Raw genomic sequence first — 15,063 nt, 5'->3', positions numbered from 1 at the left:
AGTTGGTCACCCGCCAGTCGGTAGGCTTAACGCCGAAGACTGTGTTTCGAAAAAGCTTAAAAAATAAAAAATTCAATACATAATTATGTTGATAGCAATTATCTATTTTGTATTACAATTTATTTAATGTACATTTATACAAATTAGTATTTAAAATGTTGAGCTCTTTGAAGATATGTATCATCAGAACGTTAATATTTTGATGAGTCTAACATAGTTACTTTATATTCTATCAGAGACGTTTCAAACAATATATTTTAATGGACAACAAAAATATCAGAAGTAGCTATATGGTTACGCTTTCAAATGCAATTTTTATTGCTTAAACAGTACTATTAATATTACTTAAATCGTCTATAGACTATTAATATGAAAATTATTTTAATATCACATTATTCTCATTTCATTTCCTTCTAATGGATACTAGCGACACAAATACCTATTGATAATTCGAACGGAATTCAACATATGCCACATTTGCTTGGGACTTTTTATATTTAACAGGTACAAATATCCTTCGGCAAGTTTGATGGAATTCCGAATATTCGAATTTATTTATAAGTTTGGTATTCATTTACACATTTTAGCGGTACGAAAATCCAATAATGTTTTAAAACAATTTAAAATATTATCACTTTCTTCGCGAACGTTTATAATTTACGAGTTTTAATAAGGTCCGTATACTCAAAGTATTTGCAACATATTATTACATAAAAAGACCATTCGTGATTAGCGTTTATACTATGAACAACTTAATGATACTAAATAGAAAACTATAATTTTATTTAAATCACTGTGAAACTCAGATGGCTATGTTAGGAATAAATGTATGGCCGATATCAGTCTCCTACGCACTTGGATCAACTTTCATTGGGGCGCCCATAAGGTCGCATTACTAAATATGTATAAAGCATCAACTCTAAGTAAATTAGAGTGTGGCTGCCAATGCTTCATCTCCGCTGTGCCCTCTTACTTAAATAGATTGAACCCAATCCATAACTCAACTCTTAGAATCGCCCTGGGGCTTTCCACGCCAGCCCAGTAGACAGCTTACTCGTCGAAGCAGAAATCTCTTCCCTAGACACCAGACGTGAATTGTTTTTGATTAAAAATATGCCAGCTCCTTCGGGTTTAAACCAAGGCTGTCTCATTACAGACATTTCTTTCCATCAAGTACCAAACTCGACCCCTCTAGAGAACAACATAGGGGCTCTTGTCATAGATTCCATGCAGTTTGTAGTCGCTTATCAACGGCTCTTCCGCCGATATACACCTACGAGTATAGATTGCCTCCATGGCGAGGTCAATCTTTCCATGAGTAGTCTACCAAGGGATAATTCTGACTCTAGCAATATCAGCGCTCAATTCAATCAATATAAAACTGAGAAATATCCTGAACACCTTTTCATATTCTCGGACGGTTCCAAGAACAATGACTACGTGGGGCAGTATTTACATCGGTAATGTCGGAAGGACACTTCAGGCTCCCCGTTTCATTGAATGTATTGACGGATGAACTGTTTGCCATTTATGCTGCCTTGTACTGGCCCTGATCTCGATACAATTACAATATGTGCAATAAAAACGATTAGTTATCGCCTCCGATTCAATGAGACCAGAATCTTTAGACATCTAGACCAACTTAGATGAGATCTAACAGAAAACAACATGCTGTGGGAGGTGAAAACAGAGTATTATCGAGGCCTTAATACCACTAACATCAGCAGGCGCAACTCGAGCTTATTCTCGCCTCTCAGAATTGGTAAGGGAAGAAGTCCACCACTCTGCGTCGAATGTGGTTCTTCACTGTCTATCAAACGCATACTAATCGAATGCCGAATATATAACTAGACAAGACAGTTGGTCAACCTGGGAGAAACGATGGACGAGTGTCTTAGGCTGGAGAACCTGGACAAGCTGATTAATTTTCTTTAATAGTGTGCATTTGTGTAGTGTCCTGCATGTTGGTTTACATTTTTTGTATCTTGTATCTTTATCACTGTCATGGGTTATGTGACCATTGTACTTTAGCATTCATGTATTCATGCATTTGTATACTTTTACATATTTTACTTTTCATTTTGCAGTGTGTACTCTTTGTCCTCCACATTTAACTCTAGGTTTTATATTCCGACCATGAATTTATATTGTTCGTTGTGTTCTATACTTGTAATAACATTGTATACTTTAACTAATGTAAATGTGCTGTATATTGTATATCTGTAAACAGACCCTAAATGGTCCAGAAGGCTGATGGGTCTATAATATATAAATAAATAACTAAAATCATACAAAGGAGAAAGTTTTTAACATTGTCATAAGCAATAGAAAATACGTACTTGTTGCTTGTTTAATTAGGAAGATTTTGGTTGAAAGTCAATGATTTTTTTGCGTAGAATCGTGATCTTTTTCTGAGTGATGACATTCATCACTATTTATTCCAAGTTTTTGTCATATCATTTTAAGACTATATACCGAGTAAAACAAGGAAAATCGGTGGAGACAGTGTCTGGTGAATAAGGCGAGTAGGATATAAATTCCCTAAACGCAGATTATTTAAAATAAGGAAAGATATACATATTAAGTTATTATTAGAAGAAACTGTATTTATCCGTCAGTAGTTGGATGTTTTAATTGTGCGAATATTAAAATGAGAATATGGATATATTTGGGGACTACTGATTGTTGTACAACACGTTTTTAGTAATATCGTAAAAATTGTAATGATATTTGAACGGTTTAAACATTCACAAGAATTCAGGTTTATTAGTTCGTTAGTTTTTTATTAATTTAACACATTTTTAGTGATATGAAACCCCCTAGTAACAATGTTTGAAAAATATTCTAAGAAATAATAAATGTAAAAATTTTAATGTGTTATTTTAACAACAGTTTGGACATTCTAAACATTCTAGCGATACAAACAACTGTCAGGTATTTGAAAATAATTTTAAATGTACACGCTTTTTTAGAATTCATTTGAATAAAAATCTTAAAATGTATTATATAATAATTTGAAAAAAATGCCATATTATAATATATATGGTAAGTTATTAGATTCATTTTAAGGGTTTATATATTGAAAGTAAACTTTAAAAGTCTAATAAGACTCTGACTTTTTTTTTACAAGCAGTCAAATAACTACTTTAAGTGACTCGTTTTTAACTTTATAAAAGAAATTCTTGAGCATAACTGACATTGATTGCGGATTACGGTTATGATAGAATTTTCATTCATCCTTTTGTGTTGTAGAATATTTAGATAGAGCTGTCAAATATATTTACAACTGTAACATCTTTCAGTAGGTTTGCCATCAATATAATTTTGATAGGTCTTAGAAAATATGGGGTTCTCCAATACTAGCCCTTAGTAGCACAAAACCAATTTTGAATGCCAAGAAGTTCAGAGGTTGGAGTGCGAAAGTGATGAATATGAATCGTTGAGTGACGTCAATAATTTGTAACGTTTGTGATTGATGTTTGACTTAGTATGGACCATTTTCTGCAATTAATTCTACAGAAACTTTAGTAAAGACACTTGAAATTTAAAAATGAATCTTGTTTTTGGAATTTGTTTTGAATATATTATTATTATTATTACAAACCAATATATTTGTGAATCTTTAATAGTCATCATGCCTATTGGAATATGACGGAGCAGCATCACAATAAGGTTCTAAAAGTGTTTTTGTAAGGATACATTACTCCTCAGTCATCTACGGTTTTGGAGCATATAATAAACTATAGAAAAGGAAAACAATATGGTTAATTCTTTTCGAGTCGATCGGTACAGTCGATCAAGTTAAAACTACAAAAGAATCTAGGATATTTAGATTTTGTGTTACATATAAATATACATGTATTACTTTTAAAATATGGAAGAACGAGGGTAAGTGCAGAATGTAAGGTTATATTTATAAAAGCTAAAAAAGTCAACAGCATCAATTTTATTTATAGTGGGAATGTTAGCTGTCAAATTTATAACATAATTTTTAACGACATCGAATAGATATCAAGATATGCCAAAATTTAATGATAACAAGAACAGAGAATAAAATAATTCTTGTTGTGTTGGAAGTAGTCAAGTCATTAATGAGGTTTGTTCAAGAGGAGTAGCAAAAACTGTAGCAACTGGTAATAAATAGACATTTGTTTGAACATAATATATTTTAGTAATGATTTAAATTTCATTTTATAGGTAAGATATAGCTATAATTTTTTGAGAATGAAAGTCGAAGAATGTGAAATTCAGAGAAGAAGAAATTAGAGAGCATTTTTCTAAGATGTAAGAATAGTGTACAGTGATACTATGAAATAATTATATTTGCTAACAAAAGTAGGCCTGGATCCAAGAAACAAAATATAAAACTATCAACGACACCCTAATGATCTAATGATAAGGAAAATACAATGCATTATTACATAAGAGTATAAGTAAATAAATTATTGTTTTGTAAAAATAATGATGTATTGACTGAGATTTCTTTCAGCTAAAAAGTACGATAAGTAAATATAAAATACGTTAATTGAAAGCTCGAGGTAGTCAATTCATTAAGGAGATTTGTGGATCAACAATAGTAACGATCATAGTTGATCAAATTTGGAGATTTTTAGGAGAATTTCACTGCTTTCATATATAGTGGTGGCTTTTTCATTGGTTTTAACTATATTGGCTGGGTTTGATCTAAACGATTTTGGTCTCTTTAATGGTAATATTTATTTATATAGTTCTTGGAGATCTTGTTAATTATTCAAATATGTAAATTAATTTAAAATATGGTGTTTTTATAAAAATAGAAAGGCATAGAGAAATTATTTTTTTATTTCATTTTATTCATTAATTTTTTAAATAAAATGTATTATTTCAAATAATGTTTAATGTTTATTTCCCTCTTTATATAGTTTCAACATTAAATCAATTATTTCAAATCAATTAATCAAATTTATTTATTTATTTATAAAACATAATTATGTGTAGTATGATTTTATAAAAATAGAACGGCTGGTCACATTAATTATCTTTCTATTATTTCGTTTTATTCAATACTTTTTTAAATAAAATGTGTTATTTCCAAAATTTTACCATTTTTATTTAATTGCTAAACCTATTTATGCATACCAGAGTAAAACACATTTTTTTATTCAACATAATCCCGTCAAGTATGATACACTGATTATAGCGACCTTCCAAGTTTTTGATACCATTTTTGTAGTACGATTTGTCCTTTTCTTCAAAATGGGCCTCAGTTTCGGCGATCACTTCTTCATGGGACGAAAATTTCATCCCAGCAAGCATTCTTTTGATATCTGAGAACAGGAAATAGTCGCTGGAGGTCGTCATGGATTTTTGCCATCGCCTCCACAGACGTGTGACACGGTGCCTTGTCTTGGTGAAGCAGCACTTTCTTAATCTTCAAATGCAGCCGTTTTTCGACGATTTCGTTCTTCAAACAGTCCAATAACGCTATGTAATAGTTTATTTATGATTTTCAAGGTAGTCAATGAAAATTATTCCATGCTCATCCCGAAATACAGATGCCATAAACTTGCCAGTCGACTGTTGCGTATTCCCACGCTTTGGAGCGGATTCATCGTGTGCAGTCCACTCGGATAACTGTCGATTGGATTTCGGAGTGACATGATGGAGCCATGATTCATCCATTTTCACATATCGACGCAAAAACTCGGGTTTATTACGCTTGATCACCTTCAAACATTGCTCCGAATCATTAACTCGTCGTTGTTTTTGGTCAAGAGTGAACTCGCGCGGCACCCACTTTGCACAGAGCTTTCTCATACCCAAATATTCGTGAATGGTATAGTGTACACGTTCAGTTGATATTTTTAGAGTGTCTGCTATGTCATTCAATTTCAATTTACGGTCATTCAAAATCATTTTGTGGATTTTTAAAATGTTTTCGTCGGTAACAACCTCTTTTGGGTGTCCACTGTATTCACCGCCTTCGGTGCGTCTAAACGTCTAAACTTACCATACCAACCCTTGATGATTGATTTTCCTGGGAGAGTGTCCGGAAACTCGGCACCAAGCCGAGTTTTTGCTTCAACTGAATATTTTATCAACACGCGAAATTCCTTTTTATCCATTTGGATTTAATTCTAGTAGCGCCATCTATTTGTCTGGCCGGATACTTTTCAAGTGTACTATTATATTAATGAAATTCAGTCTAACAGTTCAAAATAATTATTCAACATGGCACTATAAGTAAAAATAAATATAATAACAACCGGGTTCATTTCGGTATTTTTATTATCGATAAAACGAGTGCGGAAGTGCCTTTTTTCTTTCACGAAAGCGAAATAAGGAGAAACAACGGTCGAAATCCCCCGGTCCATTTGGCCCCCAAGGTCTCGCTCCCATAAAACCGTGAACGGGCACAGCATTGGCCGAAATGCAATTAGAATGGTGGCGGCACGTGGAGATGATCGTCATCTGGAGGTCGCGATCATACGTGTCCAATAGGTAGTAAATCGGCCGTTGCCTCCGTTTTAGATGGCAACGACAAATTTTATTGTCTTCCTGCGCCGCATAGAAATGGAATCGTTGACGTCAGGGAAGGCCAAATATCTTCAGACACGTGCTGATTCTTGGGAATAACGACGGTCTCATTACGGAGGCGTTGGCGGAAAATGACGATAAACAATACATAAACAACGTTTATTCATCTTCAGGTTCACTAGCCCACATTGAAATGCACATAATTTATGGATACGCTGGAGACATAAGAATCGCGAAGCTTTCGAACGTCATTAATTGAATTTAAGTTTAATGATTTTATTTTTGATTCAGGAAACGAAACAAGGATTAATAATATTTTTGTAATATGATTTTTTTTGTCGTTTTGATGGATGTTGTCATTTCGCGACTTCGCGACAGTATGTTATTGTTATAAACGTGATGGGGACAGATATGAAGTGTAAATATAAAACAATAAATTAATAACACAATCAGAGGTATAAATAAACTAAAAGTATAAATAGTATATATACAATTTAAAAATGGACAAACATAACCATAACGAAGTATGGATACCGAAGTGGTAATGGTTATTTGGCCAGAAACACTTAACTCAGCATAGGCTAGATTCTATGAAGATAACCGATTTCTCGTAGAAATCCGAGGAGTCTGTCTGTATCCTCTTCTGTTAAGGAGTTTCTAAAATTTTGCAGGCCATACATGGCTCTAATTGGGGTGAGTCGTGGACCGTCCTCCAGTATGTGGTAGATGAAGTAAGGGCAAAACCACAAAACACACAGTGAACAGGCGAGCTCGAAGTCATAGCTAATACATAGCTCTAATCTGATTGAGCAGTGGACAGTGGCTCAGTATGTGGTAGACTGAAGTAGGGATGCAGAAAAAATATCGATATATCGTTATATTTTAGCCGATAATTTTCGATTTTTTCAGAATAAACTAATTGGTACTTTTAAAGGTTTATTAAATATATCACTATTCTTTAATAAATTTAGAAAAAAAATTTTTAGGCTAATATTTCCGAATTTTTATTTTTTCTTAAAAATATCAATATATTTTTTTGTAAAATATCGATATTTTTTATATTTATTGTAAAAAAATATTTTTATCAATTAGATTTTTTTTAATATTGATATATCCATATTTTTTTCGATTGCCAACACCCCTAGACTGAAGTAGAGATAAGGTGACAAAACTCGCAGTGAGCTGGCGGGCTTGAAGTTATCAAGTGACCGTGCGAGAAACGACAGTCTCAGTTGATTTAGAGCTATGACATAGTAACGAAGACAAGGAACGTAAAGAGAGAAGAAAAAATCAGCTTTAACCTCAAAGACTGTTGTGGTTAGCCTCCTGGGCCTAAGGACGTTGTACCTCGTTCTTGGTGAAACATGAAATGAATGGGAATGGAATGGAAGTGTATGGACACAAATATTTGTGATGGAGAGGGGAGAGGACGTTGCCGAGAAGGGATGCACAATAAACTTGTCCTGAAGCCATTCAGATAGAGGATACGGATGATTGACAGTGAGTCGGTCACCAGAGGATGGTTGAATTTCTGTTTCAGGAAACATTCGAGGGCATTTCGGGAATCGGTAGCCATTCTTTGAAATATTCTGTTGTAATATATGATAAAGTTTTCAGTATCGCAAAGAGTTTAGCGGTCAATATTGAACTCTGTTAAATAGGTTTCAAAGGAAATGCCCGATTGTTCACCACAAACGTACTGCCACACCCTCTGAGAGATTAAGAGCCATCCGTATATATGTGCTTGCAGCCAGGATAAGAGTGGAGAAGTTCACAGAACTTGAACCGAATAAGATAAGGACAATGTTCTTTCTTATAAATGTGACATAGGAGTGTGTTAATGAAGGGGGAAGTGAAGGCTCAAAGTAAATATTATTAATGTAAATATTTTGAATACAATTTTTTGAAATTGGAATATTAGGGTGGGGAAAAAGTTATTTCTGTTTTTTTTGCTGCCCTTGGTCATCTTATTAGACTTGGACCCTTAGTCATAAGTGTGTATAATTATACATGAAATTTATATAGTAAATTACGGTAAACCACAATCAAGTATAGAAAAGATCGATTATGAGATAAGAAAGGATTGGGTGTTAAATATTGTTGAGGTTATAGAGATGAATAAAATAGTTGAATGATACAAAAAAAACAATTTTATTTTGTCGCTTTCGACGATTTTATTGTTATTTCGTTACAATACAATTGTTCTTTAGCACTTAAAGCAGGACATTTCACACGAAGTACGTGGACAACCACAAACGTTTATATGTACAAATAAAATATAATTAATAAGATAAGAGTAAAATATAGTACAAAGTGTGTATAGATAAAATGTACGTCAACAGCGAAATGTCAACGTTCAGAATAACAGGAAGGGGTAAAACAGTTGAAGGATACAAAGGCGACGATAACTATATATACAACGATCATTATAGTTAAATGCTATGGAAAAAATCGATTTTTCGTAAACATTTCACAAATCGATCAGTATTGTCCCTGGCTAACATATTCCTATAGTTATTCAGAATCTTATCCTAATAGAAGAAAAGCGATGGCACTTGTTCAAAAGGTGGAAGAGAGAGACCGAGCCATTGGTCACATAATTCACAGGTTTGACACATAATTCACAACTTTTGAGGGCATCAAGTGGCTATACGAAAAATAACAGTGTCCCAGTCGCAGCAGATTGAGTTGCCCTGTTTGGGAACGGGTAAGGGGAACAGGAAGGACACTGAAAATATCACTTTTGATTTGATGATATATGTTTATTTATTCCGTCCTCTAAGTTGAAGCGTCTTTGTCCTTGAGCTCTGGTGAAGGTTCTGATAATAGGATAGAAACCAGTGTGGATACATATGTCCTCGATAGGGAACTGAGAGTGGAAGGCAGACTTCGCTACGGCATCTGCTTGTTCGCTCACAAGTATCCCACACTCAAATGAGATCCACACTTGCGTCTGTAGGAGACAGAAATCGCAGGAGACTTAGGGATTTGGAGACTAGGGAGTGACTGTACTTCCGTACAAGAAAGAATATTTTATTTGAAATTAAGATAAATAGTGTCTTAAATCAAATCTTAAACATCACGTTAGACAAAATGCATAGCAGATCAAACTCAAAAATATTTTTCATCTTAAGTTTAAGTAATTTACATTTTAGTTTGTGAATTGATGCAAGTATAACAGCAAAAAACTAATAAATTAATCTGTATATTAAGATAGTAATAAGCATATTTAATGTATAGTGTAATTTTTTAAAACTTAACTTGATCTCTTTCGCTGTTAAATCTTTTGTATTTTTCTAAGTAAATAAAACATTCATCAATGGACAATATAAATCAAATAATGTAAAAAAACACTTTCGATGCTACTGGTCCAATCTTCAGAGCCTTACTAAAAGACCCTCGTATAAAGCAGATTTATTTCAAGACAAAAATATATTACAAATGTTATTGTTTACTAGTATGGTATTGTTGTGTCACATGACTTTGTTATTGCGGTTTAACAAAGGTTATTGTGTGAACTCTGTAATGTTTTAGCGGCACACAACAAAGCATAGATGAAACAAAGTAAACATCGCTATCTATACGAACAAAATATGGCTAGCAGGGACTTATTAAATAAAAATACCTAAAGAGGTTTACAGATTTTTAATAACTTTTATTGAAATCTAAAATATTGAATTTAAAAAATTAAGGTATATTTATGAGGCCAATAGCTAAATAGTACGAAAAAAATTATTAATTAAATGGATAAATTAAAAATTGGATTTCATGGAAGTATGATTTTTTTCAGTTTCTTGGAAATTTTAAATAAATAAATTTGTAAAAATTAAAACTGTTCAACGGAGTCATCAATTATTAGGAAGTATAGTAACAGCAAAATATCGACTTTAATGCTGAAGCTATCAATCAAGAATGCTAGTGAGCTGGCTAAATATTAAGGTAAAGTTTTGCAGTAAATATAAAGTAAATATTAAAAATATATTCCAGTTAATAAGAAGAATCCACTACTGATTTATAAATTCAATTCAGAGTGACAACGAAGGAATCAATTTAGAATCGTAAAAAAAAATTTTTGTAAAAATTAAAACTGTTCAACGGAGTCATCAATTATTAGGAAGTATAGTAACAGGAAAATATCGACTTTAGTGCTGAAGCTATCGATCAAAAATCCTGGTGAGCTGGCTAAATATTAAGGTAAAGTTTTGCAGTAAATATAAAGTAAATATTAAAAATATATTCCAGTTAAAAAGAAGAATCCACTACTGATTTATAAATTCAATTCAGAGTGACAACGAAGGAATCAATTTAGATTTAGGCATCCTACTGGTAAAGCCATCTAATTTTGACGAATTTTTAATAGATATAAATTATACTATGTTGCATCATATAACTCTATCACTAGATTTTATTATGGATCATATAGATTTTAGAACCACATAAAACCTAAATTAAACTTCAAAATCTATTGGTTATTTGGAAGATTTAAATTATCAATATATAATAAGTTGCTGCTATACACCACATGGAATTCAGTTATGAGGATGACTTAATTATTATAGAAGATTATAGAATTATTATTATAAGAAATGAAATGATTCGCAACAAAACATGAGAAAAGGCTCCACTCCTATGTAAACATCGAAGTGCCGCAATTCTTGGACAACAGTAAACCAGGCCGGCTTGGTTGGCGCAGTGGTAAAGGCGTCAGGATGGTCCTCCTTCTGTTGCGATAGATATGGTTTCGAAACCTGCTGGGGCATGGTCGTAAATGGATGTTTTTAATTGTCCTTAGGTAAAGTCGACAAAGAAAATGATCAGAGCCACGCCAGTAACCAGGCTGGGTAAGACCGGATGTCTTCTGGAATGATTTCTAAGTTGCCAGCCGGTAGGCTTAATGCCGAGGACCGTGGTTCGGAGCCCATGTTAAACTGTAGGTCCAGTCCGGATAAATCCTCTTTGGGATAAGAGTGATTTTAAGATATATAAAAAAAAGTAAACTAGGGTGAAGTTTCAAGAGAACCAAACGGTGTGATCTTGTGTTGTTATGTAATGAAGTGCACTGAATGATAAAAATACTGAAAAGTGCTGCTAGCCTTTATTTTATTCTATTGGAGATTAAGTAAGAACCAATAGATCTGCCCAGATAAGTATCTAGTTTTAAGTATCGACTAGTAATGTGTCAGAAATATTATATTGCAATGTTCTATCAATGGAGAGAAATTGTAATTTTTCGCAAATGCTTCATCGATAAAAAATTTGAATAAAAAAAAACTTAAGAAGAAAACTAGTAGCTCAAACCAAATAAAACTTTCATAGAAAATAGCTACAAGTTGTCATTTATCCATTTGAGAGAAGTATTTTAACAAAAGTGATAATTAAACAAAAAATATAGAAAATTATTAGTCGGTTATATGTTCCAGAGAGAAGAAACATTAGATAGATATAGATAGATATAGAGATAGAAACTGAGGAAAACTTACTCACTTGAAAAAAAGTTACCACGCTGATAAAACATTGTCATCATGGACAATAAGATGATGATAGTTGATATAATTTTAGTGAGAGACAAGAGCTTTTGGAAGTAGAAGCATTGAAGACTCTATTTTCTTTCGGCAATTTGTTTCATATAAAAAATAAAGTATTTATTTTAAACAAAAATTATAATCTAAAGGCTTGCACTTTCGGGATTAGGCGAACAATTCTTTTTTTCTTCAATATGATCGATTGTTATATAGATGTTATATCCGTTGCAAAACACATATGAAAATAAATCATACCCAGCAACAGGAACCCAACCTAATAATAACAAACGCCCAAATTTAACCTAATTTAGACCCCACCTAAAACAATAAAACACATGTTCGTTTCGTTTTTATCTTTCAGATATCGTAAACAAGCGCTTACGAATTTTTACACGAATCAAATATTAAAATCCAATTAAATCGCCATATGTTCAAAACGTAGGAAAAAGTTTAATTCCCACTGCATTATCATAGGAATTTTCAACTAATATTATCTAATATCCATCCATTCTATTTATTAACATTCCTGCAATGATCTACAATTAATTTAAATCCCAAGTCAAACTAATTTTAATAATAGTCCTGTCTCATTAAATAACGTTGGCTCAAGCTTGGTTTGAACAGTGGATGTTTAACACTTAAATATTGCAATTTGAAAAAGGAGCTTATTTTGTGAGCACTTGAGTTTGTTACTAAAATCCTGAGGTAAATCAGCTTCGAGGCGAGTTAGGGCCCACAAGAATAAGCTGTGTTAACAACATTTTTAAGGTGAAAAGGGAATATTTTTCGTCGATTTGATCTTAAAATTAGAAAACCTAATAAAAAATAAAATCATAATTATTCACCCCGGATTTAGCTCCATCAGATCAGATCTTCTCAGTTTGCGAGCTCTTTGAAGTCCCATCTGGATGATATTTGAGTCTAAACTACATCCCTAGCACTTATGGCCCAAATAATTATGGTTCTCAAACCAGGAAAATATCGAAAAACATTTTCTCCTAGTGTCCTGAAGTCTATTAACTGTGACATCCAAGGTTTTTAAGAAATTATACAAAGTAGTCACAGAGGAAAGAAATATTAATCCACAGCATCATTTTGCTTCCCGTGACAAACACGAAACCATAGAGCAAGAGATTCGTCAGTCAAATAAATAAAAACTTAACTAATAAAAATATTGCTCTGCAGCATTTCTCGGTATACCTCAAGCTTTTGATAAGGTGTGGCACACTGGACTTCAAGTTAAATTGGGAAAGCTTATGCCCACGTTCAACTATTCAATTATTATGTCATAGACAGCTAGATTAAATGCTTAACTTTGAAGAAACATATACTAATAAAGCGTAAACAACTTGGGCTTAAATTGAACGAGATTAATTGGCTTACGGAGTAAATCCAAATTATCTTTGGATAATAAGTCAATTCTTGGATTCATATATACGTATGGTACCGAACTGGGTTACTTAGTACTACTAGCAAATTTAAACGTTTAGTACCATCAGACCTGATTAACAGACACATTAAATATATGAAATGTATAAAAACAGTGAGTAGTTCTTTTAATATAAACTTAGGTAATACAATTATTTCAGAGTAAAACTGTTAATCTGAAGTATCCAACAAAGCTTACAGATATGCAGCTCTTTGGGAAAAGCAGATCATCCTTTCATAGAGTGTTAGGTAATATAGAATTTAAATAATGTAAAAATAACCCTCGAAGAGTTGGAATGGAACTTCTAATCACTGCTTTTAAAATAATATAATTTTTAAAAGCACATAATAAAATCAAGGGAGACTTATTTTTCAATATGTGTATAGGGGACCAATATATCCAATGGTCACATATGGCAAGATAATAATAAAAGCTGTGTTAAGAAACAAAAGTTGATGGAAAACGGTAAACGTTGGAATAAAAATTGATTCGGTTTTATTATACATTCATAACATTTATTAATAATTTATTGTAGATATATTGTTCTTCATGCTGCAAACAGGAATGGTTAACAACACCATCGGTTTAGATGAACTCGATCAGGCACATTGAAGAAGATATTGATAAATGATAGCTGATGATAGCACAGTAATTCCCTGAGCGTGAAATTTTCTGAATATGGGATTATGATTCAATCAAAATTTCCAAGACAGGGTGATGAGAGTGGAAATTACTAGAGGTGAGATATAATTAATATACGAAAACTATAGGAAATCATTATTATTATTGTAGAGTGTGAAAGTTTTATGTGCACCAATACGTATGTAATTGTTCATAATATACATGAGCATTTGGTTAAAATGTGTCAGGAGAGAAAGAATAGTAACAGCATGCAGAAATTAAAACTAGTTTTATTAAGAAAGATGTATACAGGTACAAATAGTAACAGAACAAAATAAGGAGAAATACAGTGATATCAAAATGACTTTACAAGAAAACACTGGACCGAAGGAATTAAGAACTAAGCGTAAAAGGTAAATATGCTCTCTAATGAAAGTAAAACATATTACTTGGATATATAATTGAAAACATTAATGTAAATATAATATAATACAACTCTAACCTAGAAACTATTATAACTGTATTATGTATATTAGATATACTGTAATGTTAAAATAAATTATATTTTATAACAGCATTTTAACAATTTAGTTATTTTATTTAGATTAGAATTTTGTTGTATGTCAAAGCCAAAGCGAACTAAAACTCAAAGTTGATACGGCAACATTGCGACGTTTTGAAGTAATCAGTTCAGATGACGTGAGTTTACTGCTATTTTGAATAGATTATATAACATAAATTCTATTGAATACTTATTGTTCATTGATGATATTGTGGAATGTTAAAAGAATAATAATTTTACATTAATGTTATGCATGTTATAATAAACTTTATTTTATGAAATCAAACTATCATTTTTACGTTATCGTAACGTCTGTGTCAATGTCCACATCAAAATGATCCTTTATTGACAAATAACATGGAAAAATTTCGTTTAATACATACGCAAACTATACCACGTTCTCAACTACATTA

At 32.3% G+C, this 15,063-nt stretch overlaps 2 protein-coding genes across 7 annotated transcripts in view; one reads left to right on the top strand and one right to left on the bottom strand.

The window, feature by feature from the left end:
• Positions 1–15,063, bottom strand: part of chico (insulin receptor substrate 1 chico) — a 245,952-nt gene that overhangs the window by 191,066 nt on the left and 39,823 nt on the right. The window lies entirely within an intron of this gene.
• LOC143204061 (uncharacterized) overlaps positions 313–15,063 on the top strand; it is an 88,495-nt gene continuing 73,744 nt past the window's right edge. Inside the window, exon 1 of the mRNA XM_076416502.1 lies at positions 313–5,322. Coding sequence (XP_076272617.1) covers positions 1,114–1,464 — 351 coding nt within the window. The 5' untranslated portion in view covers positions 313–1,113 and the 3' untranslated portion in view covers positions 1,465–5,322. The remainder of the gene's footprint in view (positions 5,323–15,063) is intronic.

Source organism: Rhynchophorus ferrugineus, unplaced genomic scaffold (assembly GCF_030347505.1).
Source record: "Rhynchophorus ferrugineus isolate W39M unplaced genomic scaffold, kcgeb_rfMv2 rfM1, whole genome shotgun sequence".
Classification (NCBI taxonomy): Eukaryota; Metazoa; Arthropoda; class Insecta; order Coleoptera; family Curculionidae; genus Rhynchophorus; species Rhynchophorus ferrugineus.
Note: the sequence above shows the minus strand (reverse complement) of the source record. Positions and strands in the feature narration are given on the sequence as shown.